This window comes from Takifugu flavidus, chromosome 8 (assembly GCF_003711565.1).
Source record: "Takifugu flavidus isolate HTHZ2018 chromosome 8, ASM371156v2, whole genome shotgun sequence".
NCBI lineage: Eukaryota > Metazoa > Chordata > Actinopteri > Tetraodontiformes > Tetraodontidae > Takifugu > Takifugu flavidus.
The window spans coordinates 9,292,168-9,304,376 of NC_079527.1; the positions used below are offsets into that span (position 1 = coordinate 9,292,168).

Sequence of the window (12,209 nt, forward strand, 5' to 3'; positions counted from 1 at the left end):
CAAGAAAGAGACACGTCTGCAGAGACAGGACTCGCGCCTTTCAGCTGGAATAAATGTTTCAGACCAACACATTCAATTTGGCATTAGTCTGTGCCAAAAAGTTGAATAGGTTTTTCTGTTCTTTGTGCAACCTATAATAAAAGTCCTAAATATACTCTCACAGTAGCCAGAGGCTCCTTGTATGGACAACTGAATAAAGCAGACAGGAAGTGATGTGAAAAAGATGGCATGATTTTATTGTGTCCTCTGCTCAATGTTAGACATATGGAATTTGATGTATTTATAGAGACATGCCACACAGCCGTTACCAGCCGCACCTCCACCTCTGAAAGCAAGTGCCGCTTCCTCCAGCAGGAAGACAATAAAACCCCAACGATGCCCGATTTCTGCATACAGAGGCCATAAATCTTCTCTCAGTTCTTTACACTTTGATTGTTGTCGCAGATGCACTATTTACAGTGTTTACAACAGTGATGTCATGTACAAAAGAGGGGGAAAAACATTTACAAACATCTGCATATTAAAAGAAAAGTCTGCACTTAAAAACAAACATAAATAGAGAAAGATATCCACTTATTTAAAAAGAAAAATCTCTCTCGTGATAAGGTTAAGTGTGGCCGGTAGGTCCAATGAAGTAAAACTTTGGGAAACACATCAAGGACGCATGCTTTCACGTAATATTTCCAGGCAAACGTCTGCCTCTACTGTTGCTCCAGACACTTAAGCGACGTCTCAAAGATCCTTGAACTCTTTCATATTTGTATAAATGCATCGCACAAGCAGCCAGGTCACAATACACATTCTCATCTACTGCACGCTGGACTGAAACACATCCTTTACCAGCAAGATGAAAGGTCAACCCACCTGAACCTGGGTATCAGGGTGAAGACTTTAAAAGCGACATCAGAGTAGGTGGGAGGAAGTGATGACATTTCCTCCAGAACTGAGGCCCCTGTGTGGAAGTTTAAAGCAGCTCAAGCGCAACTTTAGGCCAAATTGTGTTTCAGGCACAGATAGACGTAGGCATTATGTCTCTACTTTACACTAGCACCTTGTGGAAATAACGAACATCCCACCAGAAACAGCATCTGAGGTGCTTTAAATCCTCTAGTCTATACGCTCTCCTTCTTCCCACAAGAACAGGTTGTCAATTTATCTGCAATACTCTGCAAGCTAACTGCAAATGAATGGAAACTGTTTTTATCTGCTGGGAAAAAAATGTAAGCTATCAAAGATATAAAATGCTGTGAGCAATGATTTTGTCTCCACTTTACTGAAGTGTGATGAAGAACAAGATGACAGAGGTGCCTGACTGTCTGAGACTGCTGTAGGTGCTCCATACAGATGACTGGTGAAGAATACAGTATAAAAACCCTATAAAATCAACATTTTCAAAGGTGTATTGGCAGCTATTACAATTGATTTGTGTGTTTCAAAACCATTCACCGGTATATGTAACTATATACATGTTTATTTAAATTTTAAGATTATGAGGATCAGAATGATTATTTATTACTTTGTTTATGATATATTAATGTAAGAAAGTAGCAGCACTGATTTGATTTTGCTCATGACCCCCCCTTCCCAAACCAATTCATGATTTAACCATGCAGTCTAACAAGAGTTGCACTGAAACGAACTGGAAGACATTCAAAGCCACTTTCATAGTTGTTTCTGTTCTCTGTACTAAGCATATGCAAGAATTCAGAAGGCTTAGACAGCACCAAGGCAGGAAACAAAGAAATTCTGCCATCTACAGGAGATATAAGTGAACTACACAATTTGGCCAAAGTCACCCTCTAATTGATTCACAGTCACGGACACAGTCTCCTAAAATCTAGATGACCAGTAAAAAATAAAGTGCATTTTTTTCTGTTGAGTAACAATCCCTATCTAATCACACTGGACAAGAAATCCACTGTGAACACAACCAAAGGAGGGAAAAAAAAGTAGAGTCAGCACCAACTGAAACAGTAAAAGCTGTGGTACCCATTATCAAAAGGGTTGGCCATGATCAGTAGGTTATAGGCGATATTTTGCATCATACTATATGGTTACCATGCATTTGCAGATGTAGCGACCACCCATCTGGTCCCAAGGTCAGAAAAAGAGACCATTCCTTCCCTGACAAGATTGCCACCGCTTAAATGAATGGAGTTTGTCCACCCAAACCCGGGACTGTAGGGTGGAGCAAGCCCGTCGTCCAAAGGCCTTACATCTGCCCTTTCCTTACAGTTAGCATTGCAGCTGAGCACGTCGTTACACACCGAGTCTGTAATGTCTTATTGGGTCAGCTGTAGGAGCTCCAGAGCTTTGACTAAAGGGGCATCAAAATGTCGCCTGCAGGGTGGGATCCAGACAGCCCTCTCTTTCTGGAGATTCAATGTAGTTAGCCGACTCCTGGAGCTTCAGCAGCATGGCCATCTGGGTAACAGGCAAAGGCAAGTTAAATACATAATGAAGAGTGAAATACTTGTTCACCAATGAAGGAGTGTAAAAAAAACCCAACTGTGTTTTGGTTCATTTTGCTATTTTATCTGAGATTATTAGCAAGCACTAAAGGTTTACGATGCTAGTTTTTAAGTTCTGTCTGCACACTGACCATGCACTGTCTGACATGCTGACCTCAGGCCCACTTAGTCTCCCACTCTTTAACCAAACCCTCCCCCATATTCATCTCTTCTCCCTCACCAGTGGGTCTGACTCCAGAGTGCTGGGCGGGGGTGTATCTTTCGGAGGCTTCTTCTCCTCACTTTGTGGACCTACACTAGGAGGAGGTAGATGAAATAGCCTTGACTGGTCTTGTTGGGCATTGGGCCAAGGAAGGGTCCCTCTCACCCACTCCACTGGGTCCTCCCAGACAGCCTTCTGACCATGGACCTGAAAGAAAGTTAGAGAACATTTGATTAAAGTAGATGATCAACAGTGTTTTAGTACTTGTTTTATTCTTAAGGGAACAGTGTTCACCTTGATGCCATCTTTGGCCCCCTCCTGCAGGTATGGTATGATTGAGTGGTTCCACAGGTCAATGAACCACGGCCGGAACTCCGCAACCGAAACCGGACACGACAAGAAGAAGCAGGGACCTAACGGAGACAGAAACGTCGCGCTGAGCAAATGCTCTCTGCCAAAGCCGGTCACATACTGCAATGTTTCTCACCTATGAGAAAGTCTGAAGTGCTGTACTTCTCCAGGAAAGTGTGGAGATGGTACCAAAGCTGTGGTACCCAGTCAAGTAAGCGAAGAAGAGCCTGGCGGTGTGCCGAATCCTGCTCCTTCTCTTGGTGGGCTTCCACCGCTTTACGATGCAGGTACCTCAGTAGGAAGCCATTTGCAGGTTCCACATTGTTGGAGAATGTCAACATCCTGCAATAACAATGTAGAAAACTGATTTAGATTAATGCTTCTTAACTGTCTTACAAATGTAATACTGTAAAAACGTAGGAGAAAGACGTAAGTTTACAAACATTCATTCTTTTGATACAAGAGCTTAGTTTTGCTTTGAATCTGTGACCAGTGGCTCATAGATCCTGTGGCTCAGTTGTACTCACCTGAAGCTAAGGTGCAGTCCGTGGTTAGACGTCATCTTAACAGGCTGGTTGGTTGTTCCAATGACGTAAGGGCTGGGGGAAAAAAAGTAAATACAAAATGATGTGCTTGCAAAACCATATCGTATCCAAACTGTCCAGGGGAGCAGCGGCGCTGGTGACTCACCATTTGTGGTACTTGCAGGTCAGAGCTGCATTAACAAGCTCAGTGACGGCTCCTGCGTCACTGATATCATCTATAATAACGACCAGAGGCAGTTCTCCTCCGCTTTCTCTGTCAATATGGTTGGCCAGGTCGGAAAGATACAACTGCAACTCCTGTAAAAGGAAAAAAAGTGAATGAAAACTTGATGAAACTTGAAGCTTCAGGACAACTACGTACTCTGTGAGAGAGGTGGTACCTTTTGGGACTGGTGATGCAAGTTGAAGGTGACGGCAGAGCTGCGACTCAGGACGTACGGCTCATGGTCAACCTCTGTGTCGGCTCTGCTGCGCTCCAGTAGGTAACGGGCCAGACGGTGAGCCAGGTGGGTCTTTCCCGTCCCGCTGGGTCCAGACAGAACCAGGCGCTTGTGCTTCAGCAGCAAGCTGATGTAGTGCAGCATCATTGGCTTTGGAATCATCGTCTCGAACACCAGCGAGTCGACGCACTTCTCCCTGATGCCTGGGGAGAGAAGATGCAGCGACTCGTTAAGAAATTTAAAATAAGAACTATTTCAGAATAATTTCCTAAGCAATTATCAACATCAGTACAAATACTATTCAGTACTCAGAAAGTGGATGCATGAAAGAGAATTATTGACCTTTCAAAGTGACAAATATCCGAGCTGAACCAGCGCAGAAACAACGATGGGGTGAGAACTGAGGTTCAGCCCCTCCTATCACCCGCTGCCCCCCCTGGCTCAGCTGGTACATGTGCAGCGAATCACAGGACAAACCCAGGCTGGCAGTTGGATCCACTTGGGTTAGGTAATCCTGGGAAGAACAGATGCATCGTACAGTTTAATGCATCAGTAATCTAACAGGCCAGGATTACAATATCAGGAACGTTCTTCCTGTATGCATGCTTCAAGGAGAACCTCTGATATACCTTGAAAGTCTTTGCGATAAGAGTGTCGAGGGAGGCCCAGTCAGTCCTGGCACTGACAGGCACTGAGCCCAGGTAGAATTCCTGCTGCTTGGCATCCTAAAAGAGAAAGAGTGGATCACTTTTCAAATAAAAGCGACCAATATTATGATGCACAGCGTCAAAGGTGTTTACCTCTGTTTGATCGGCAGTGCGGACCACTACACGCGCGCACAGCTCATCCGGCTGGGAGGAAACACTTAACGTGTCGACTGAAGACGTATCTGGACATAGGACGGTTTCCAAGGTTATTGATGGGACATTGATACTTGCTGGTGTGGACAGAGGAGAATCTGCCTGGATCTTTACCTGGATCTTTGCAGTCGTTCAAGCTGAGGCTGAACGACTTGGTGAGGGACATACTCATGGGCTGCCTCAGCGAAGGCCCCAGGAGGGAGGACAGGCCTGAAGGCTGGGACGTGGAGGAGCTGGGACCAGAGGCGGGGGGGTTGTTTCCTGTTTTTAAATGGTCGTTCTCCGCCTTCAGGTTCTCCACTATTGACTAAGATGGGCAGGAAATTAAAAGGAAACCTCAAGTTGTGTTCATCTATTGTAACATCAAACCTATTTGGAGGTAAAGTTCAAACCTGCATGTTGTTCATAGCGTCTCTAAGATGCTCCAGCTGATGTGCAGAGCCTAAAGCCTCCAGCCGTATATCCGTCAGCTCTCTCTCTTTTAGCCAGAGTTCTGTGCGCAGCTCTGAGACCGCAGTTTCCTCTTGTTCCACCTCCTCTGTCGACTCCGCGATCCTGGAGATGATTGGGAGCACTGATGAGAGCCTGACAACCAGGAGAACTAAACTGGCTCTTTTAACATTGTACGTGCACTCACACGGAGGATGTGCTCAAGGCTGAGGATGACTGGTTTTCTCCACCTTCTTCCACCTCGTGAGGCATCTTTGGGGAGCTTGGAGCCGAGGAGTCGGGGGTGGCGATTTCCTCAATGTCCGAGTACGTTTTGGAGCCTTTCTTGATGCTGAACGCCTTGTTGAAGGAGCTTCTCAGCTTTAGAGATGGATAGAATGCCAAAAAATAGAGCGAAAGAAGTTCAATTACCTAATAATAAACATTCAATAAATCATCTAGCATGTAAACAGGAGCAAGTATTTGCCGATGTTTTATGATAAAGAGAGAAAATTTGTCAAGTTCCTAAAATAAAAACTGTTAAATTTTTGCCTGCAATAAAACCATTATCTTCATTCAATCTACAAAGACATGAAATAGAAACCTGACATACTGCACATACCATATATTACTATATAGAACTGTTGTAATATGGCTCTTGGCTCTTACCCAGCTCTTTTTCTTTTTTTTCTTGGCGTCTTGATCCTTCATGCTACCCAAACTGGACATGCTTGTCAGACTGTTGAGGCTGGAGATGCTCTCGCACGAGTTCTGGCGTTGAATCCGCAGGTCTGGTAATCGAAAGCAACCGATGTCAAAAGAGCCAAATGACAAATAAGGAAAGAACTGATTGTCCAACCTTTCATGGTTTCTGGGGTGTTCAAAGCTCCATGTATGACAGCCTGCGCTTCTTCGTTCCTGGTCCTTAGAGCCTCGATGGTCTCCCTCAGCTCCACCAGCTCTGTGTCCTACAAGCACATTATGGGATCATGAGATCACTGACCTTTGTGGGAAATTGCTCATTTTTCTAAAGACAAAATCCCAATAGAAGCTGATGAAAGAATGTCGGGACTTGAGTTTTGTCTTGTGATGTTATCAGTTCAGCAGAGCTGTTCAGTGCTGCTGGCTGAGTGTTAAAAGTCAATCCTACTCTCCTCTAAATAGCGCTGCCCGGCCCATCTCCGTAAGGTTAAAGGCCATGCGCTCCAGGCTGAGCTGCACAGGTCAGTGCGCTGGCATAAACAACAAAGACTTTTTTTCTGGAGGGGCCTAGATGGGCCTTTCAGAGGGAGCAGCAAGGCATGAAGCGCAGAGAGAGAGCCATTTAGAGAGGCGTAGCCGACACCGCCCCGGGCACCGATCGATTGGCGCTCACACCGAAGCAGATTCAAAAGCTGAAGAATGCAGGAATGCGATGTTTGAGCCCGTGTGCGAGTGTTTTGCACGTATCATTTAGCCTCAAGTAAAGCTTTTTTCCCCCTCAGTGATCCTGGTTTCTTCCCTCACTGTGCTGCTGCAGCCCGGGCCTCTAACCTACATCCAGCTCCTCATCACAGGCTGTAATCACAGTGATCTCACTCTGTGAGCGCTGCCTCGCTCCGCTGGCTGCTCACGAGCTAGGCCTGCCGCTGGAATGCAGCTGGCGTTCAGATTTGAGTGTGTTTGGTTTTGAAAGGGCGGTGGTGCTTTTACCTTCTGTTCCTGGCTTACTGACAAACTCTGCAGTCGAGTTGTCATCAGCGTCAGGCTTTTCTCAAAGGCCGCCACCAGATTTGCCTGTTTGGAAAAGGTGAAGCACAAGTGTTAACTGAGCAACTGAGCTGTAGTTCAATTAACCCAGATTTTAAACTTACATAAATAGTCACACTTTCAAAAGAAAAAAAGTCGTATGTTTTAGTCTAAAAAGGGACCTTTGCAACGCTACCAGCTTTTTACCAAATTTAGAAAATGCTGAATAAGACAGAAACCTAATTCCATTTTTCTTTTTGATATTTCCCAGATTTCTCTCTCAAAAATGAGCACAATAGCCCTTTGGGAAATTCCTTACACCTCAAACAATACAGGATTATTAATACAGCTCAGTAATAGATCGGGTGCATAATCATGGCTATTTTTCCTGATTTACACTCACAATATAACAAAAAAAGTGTCAATATTTGACTGACAGACGCCACGTAAAGCTGCACAGAGGCACATGATGTGCTGCAACCCCACTTGCTCCAGCGGATTTGCTGACAGGGTTGCTTGTACAGAAATAGCCTCATAGAGCATTACACCCAAGTGTGTGAGGGTCTGTGCATGTGGGTGGAAGCTAAATGGCTTGGTGAGCAGTTCAGGAGGAGGTTAACATTATTCAGGCCTCCCATGGATAAGAAATATGCTGTGACTGCACAGAAAAGATTTATGCCTGCTACAGCTAAGAGTTTTGCCTGAAAAATGGAGGAAGCAGGGTTTAGTCTGCGCAGTAATTAGCATTAGCAGGTGCTAAAACTGCAGATGCAGGAAAGAAACTATAGACAGTTCTTGACATAGTGAAGGAAAAATTGACCCAGTGTAATATTGCAGCCTGTTGGACAAGTAAATCGATGGTGGGACACAATGCTTCTTTGTTAAGAAATAAAATATAAGCTAGCTTGCCCACAATGACAGTCTTCATTTCAGAGATCAGGTCATTGTAAAAAGACTATTTTCTGGGTTGGTAACGGACATCAAACATACATTTGCCGTCAGCTGCATCGTCAGGCTCGACACCTTCTCCTGGGATGATTCCAGCTCCCTCCTCAGTTTACGGATTTGCTAAGAGATGAAAAAAGAAAACAGATTCTGCACTTTAACACTGGTAAACAAGGACAAGGCAAACATTAATAAGAATGTGGTTCTTGTCGTGAAAGACTTGTCCTCCCTGAATGAACCGGCATGAACGTGATGGATGGAAGGACAGAAATGACAGAGGGGGGAAAGAGGGGGGAAAGAGGGGAACAAGCAGAAAAACTTACTTCTCCTTGAATTCTCTCTTCAGCCTTCAGAAGCAGGAGGAATAAAAGTCAAGATGTTAGAGAGACAAGAAGGAGAAAACGAGACAAGAAGGAGGTGTATCTCTGGTGTGGGCTGCAGTGCGAACATCAACATACTTTCACATATAAATACAGCTTCCACCAGTTCATGCTATTCTGAACTGTAGCTACCTGAGCCAGTGGGCTGCTCACACTCACCGAAGAATGACTCGAGGAAGCATTGGATGCCAGAGAGAGGACAGACCCGTGAACTGCAAAAAACACCAAACCGCTAATCAACCACTCATGTCAAGAATCCAGCTAAATTCGCTTGGTTAAATTGAAGCGCAGCATCTACAGTATCTGCATAGTTAAGATTTACCCTCATCCGAATCCTTGTCCCTGAACGAACCAGAGCGAACCATCCCCATGCTGCGTGGGCGCTCCGCCAGCGACAGCGTGCTGCCCAAGGGAGAAGCTCCGTACAGCTCCAGTGAAGCGTCTTGAGTCGGGATGCTGTTGGACCGAGTCATTCTTGGAGGTCCACCAACAGGGCTGGGTACTACAAAGAAAACCAAGAGGTTGAATTGATGTTGCGAGTGTTAAGAGTAAAGCACAAAAGCAACAATGGCGCAGAAGCACTCACCCATACATGTCTTAGAGGTGCGGGGAAGGGAGGTGGGCGAGTGCAGCGGGAGGGTCAGCGAGTCGGTCATATTCAGTATGGTATGAGAGTGTCTCCTCTCTCCTTTCTCCTTCACTTCCTCCTCCACCTGGGAGGCACTGCTGAAACTACACATGTATAAAGAACAGTGATGAAATCTGTGCAGAGTAAAAGTTTACATGTCTTTACATGATCGCAAATACTGTTCTCAGGGGGTTAAATGGGGGGGTTGGACTATTGTCAAGCAGAATGAGGATTAAGGCAATCTATCAATTGTTATCAGTGAGATCTCTGAATGACTGCAGTTAAAGGACTGAGGCTAAACTGCATAAATCTGGTGGATAAGCCTCTGTGTGTGTGTGTGTGTGTGTGTGTGTGTGTGTGTGTGTGTGTGTGGGTGGGTGCGTGTGCTTCCTCATACCTTAAACCTTTCTTTGGCAGCGTGTTTCTGTCTCTCTGGGAACTGAGGAGATTAAACAATGTCATTATTAAAGCACTAGTGCAGGGAGTTATTAATGTCTCCAGAAGAGACAGCGAGCACACAAAAGCAGCAGACAGCTGATGTCAGCTACTAATTAAGACTTCATTCATGGTGGCCAATGCAACTTATATATATATAACTTATATATATTATATAATAATGGGCCTCCAGTAAGGCTAAATTAGTCTTAAACCTAATGTGTGCATGGTTGCCTGCATGTCTTTTTTAATTTAAATATCGCTTTTAGCTTCTGTATTAAACCCTGTTGTATCATTTGTGTGATATAATTGAAAATAATTTTTAATAATAAAACAGATCTAACTCTGCAGCTGTAGCACAGCAGCGCAGCAAAAAGAGAAAAGCTTTACCCATTACTGAAACAATTTGTGTAATTCCCAGGATGGCCGGTAGGTGGGGGAATATATCAATACAGTATAATAGGACAACAGCTGCTCCCACACGAGGTGAGTTTTTCCAAACGAAATATGCTTTTTTTCTGGAAAATTAAATCTCACCTCTCAATGACAGACAACGAAGATTTAGCTCCAGAGCTCCAGCTATTGGAAGTGTTCCTGTCCGCTTGTCTGTCTTTGCTTTGGGACTCGATGGTTGTATAACCTCTCATCAAATCGTCCCTATCTGCATCATGGGGCTCTCGGGCCAGACTCATCTGGAGGGGCAGAGACTCCATACTGCGATGCATCCCAGTCAGACGAGGGTGGAACAAGGGTGAGGTGTTTCCACGGCTCCCTTCAACCCCAAGAGAAGATACCTGCCTGGGCCCCAACCCACTCCCGCCCACCGAGCCCGAATAACCAGCTAAAGAGTTCACACTGAGTAATGGGGCCGGGCTGGTGGTCAGATAGGGTGCAGCAGAGTTGCCAACTGAGCTGGCCAGGTCCTGGAGTTTAGAGTATGGGGGAATCTTAGGTGGTAGAGAATCGTGAAGCCCCACTTCCAGGCTGTTGGAGTTAAGCTTGTCAAGTTGGACCATGGATGGGGGCTTTGCGAGGCTTCGCATACCAGGTAACCTAAAAATAAAGAGAGACAATATTCAAATTGGTATTCCTTCTTGGTTTGTGACTTGTGTGTGTCAGTGAGTGATGAAAAACGTGCATGTGTAGCGTATGTTTCATCTATAAGAACCTTGGTACCTGTTCATGTTAGGTGAGGGCATTTCCACACACTTGCCACTGCTGGGAGGTCTGAGACCCTGGAGCTTCCCTCCATTTTCTGAGGGGGTCTGAGCAGGGCTTGCCTTCACAGAGCCACTTCCACATTCAGAGTCCGACACCACGGCTTTAGCTTTGGCTCTTTCTTTCTCTTTCTCTCTGTCTGTCTGATTGACAGGACCGGGACTTGGGATCCCACGACCCGCTCCTTTGCTCGAACCTGTACCATAACCTAGTCCTGAAGCGGGCTCTTTCAGTCTTGAACCCTGGGGTGTCGTCGAGGACGGTTTCACCGGAGCTGGGCCTGCGTCCATTGTTGTGCTCATTGGTCGGGCCGAGCTTGGGCGGGTAAGAGTCAGTGCGCTGGTCTTTGCTGGGCGAGGCAAAGATCGGTACTGGAGCGATGTCCTGGCATTTGGAGACAGGAAACCACTCTGGTCCGTGTTTGAAACATCTAGGCTTGTCTTGCGTCCACCAACCCCGCCGCCAGCTCCGGGCTTGATGGGAATACCCGACGTTTTGGGGGTCTTCCCAACAGTTGCAGAGCCGCAGGGTATGGCGCTGCCGCCTGTGTTGATTACGGTAGGCATACCCACATTGCTCGTGCCATTACTAGTAGCCGGGTTGGGTTTCTTAAAACCGAAGTTTCCACCTGTCGATGGCCTGACCAGACCAGAAGGAGGTTTGCGTTGCTCCCCAGCACCGATACCATTTTTGTGATCTTTCCCAGCGTCGGAAGAGGAACGCTGAAGACCAGAGGCCTTCACCGCTAAGCGAGACTTATCCATCGGCTTGCCATCCGTCTTGACCGTACCTGGAAGGTTAGTAGAGTCAAAAGGGAGGGAAATGTCAAGGATGAGTTGACTACACAGTTCAAAAACCAAGCTGTGAGGTAGTGAACAAGACTGTGGTATCTTATCTGAGCACCTACATGGTCTGACTGTCTGCTGATTAAAACACATCCCTGTCTGAGCAGACACTGTGTAAACTAGACTTTCAGTCATCTTCCTCCTCTCGCTCACACACACACCGACACTGTTATCATGTGACTCCTCTTTTCCATCCCGGTGAACTATAAGGCTCTTGCTCTCTCTCTATTTTTCCAGTAAGCGCACATCTGTATATCACAGAGTGCTGAGTTTAACATGTGCAGCGTGGCAGTGGAAAACTGGAGTTGAAATTAGCAGCGCATGTCTGCGGGCACGACGCGGCATGAAACACCCAATGAAGCCGTATTTCCCCGCTCTTTGGGGAGAGAGGGAAAGCTGTGATTTTGTACCAATCGGAACATTTTTTTCCTCAGAAAATAAACTGGACCTTTTTTGGGGAAGTTATTATTTTAAAACAGTCTATTAGAGACATTTACACCATGCGCACCACCCACACACGTCAACTCAACCCCAGGTCCTAATTTGTATCTAGTGGGAATTGTTATAGGAGGTTTATATACAAGACATTAACAGAGTCAAAGAACTGTTGAATGAGACCCACCAGCATGCTGCTCTGGGACATCTGGAATCAATTACGAGTATTTATAAACCCACAAGACACACGCACATAGGGCTAGACATATATACCACACACACTCTCACATATCAGTG

At 45.7% G+C, this 12,209-nt stretch overlaps 1 protein-coding gene across 9 annotated transcripts in view; it reads right to left on the reverse strand.

Moving 5' to 3' along the window:
* Nucleotides 1-210: 210 nt before the first annotated feature.
* LOC130530582 (neuron navigator 1-like) overlaps nt 211-12,209 on the reverse strand; it is a 55,371-nt gene continuing 43,372 nt past the window's right edge. For 4 of the 9 annotated variants that reach the window (XM_057041876.1, XM_057041878.1, XM_057041884.1 and 1 more), the window contains 24 exons: nt 10,591-11,422; nt 9,952-10,467; nt 9,377-9,418; nt 8,938-9,083; nt 8,674-8,853; nt 8,484-8,563; nt 8,295-8,318; nt 8,017-8,094; nt 6,991-7,074; nt 6,158-6,266; nt 5,968-6,089; nt 5,507-5,679; nt 5,262-5,424; nt 4,984-5,176; nt 4,810-4,898; nt 4,639-4,734; nt 4,352-4,523; nt 3,950-4,212; nt 3,715-3,866; nt 3,552-3,623; nt 3,161-3,366; nt 2,968-3,086; nt 2,692-2,880; nt 211-2,424 (listed from right to left, as the gene is read on the reverse strand). In XM_057041876.1, coding sequence (XP_056897856.1) covers nt 2,329-2,424; nt 2,692-2,880; nt 2,968-3,086; nt 3,161-3,366; nt 3,552-3,623; nt 3,715-3,866; nt 3,950-4,212; nt 4,352-4,523; nt 4,639-4,734; nt 4,810-4,898; nt 4,984-5,176; nt 5,262-5,424; nt 5,507-5,679; nt 5,968-6,089; nt 6,158-6,266; nt 6,991-7,074; nt 8,017-8,094; nt 8,295-8,318; nt 8,484-8,563; nt 8,674-8,853; nt 8,938-9,083; nt 9,377-9,418; nt 9,952-10,467; nt 10,591-11,422 — 4,196 coding nt within the window. In that variant the 3' untranslated portion in view covers nt 211-2,328. The remainder of the gene's footprint in view (nt 2,425-2,691; nt 2,881-2,967; nt 3,087-3,160; nt 3,367-3,551; nt 3,624-3,714; nt 3,867-3,949; nt 4,213-4,351; nt 4,524-4,638; nt 4,735-4,809; nt 4,899-4,983; nt 5,177-5,261; nt 5,425-5,506; nt 5,680-5,967; nt 6,090-6,157; nt 6,267-6,990; nt 7,075-8,016; nt 8,095-8,294; nt 8,319-8,483; nt 8,564-8,673; nt 8,854-8,937; nt 9,084-9,376; nt 9,419-9,951; nt 10,468-10,590; nt 11,423-12,209) is intronic. The other 5 variants (XM_057041879.1, XM_057041882.1, XM_057041881.1 and 2 more) reach the window with 5 other exon arrangements.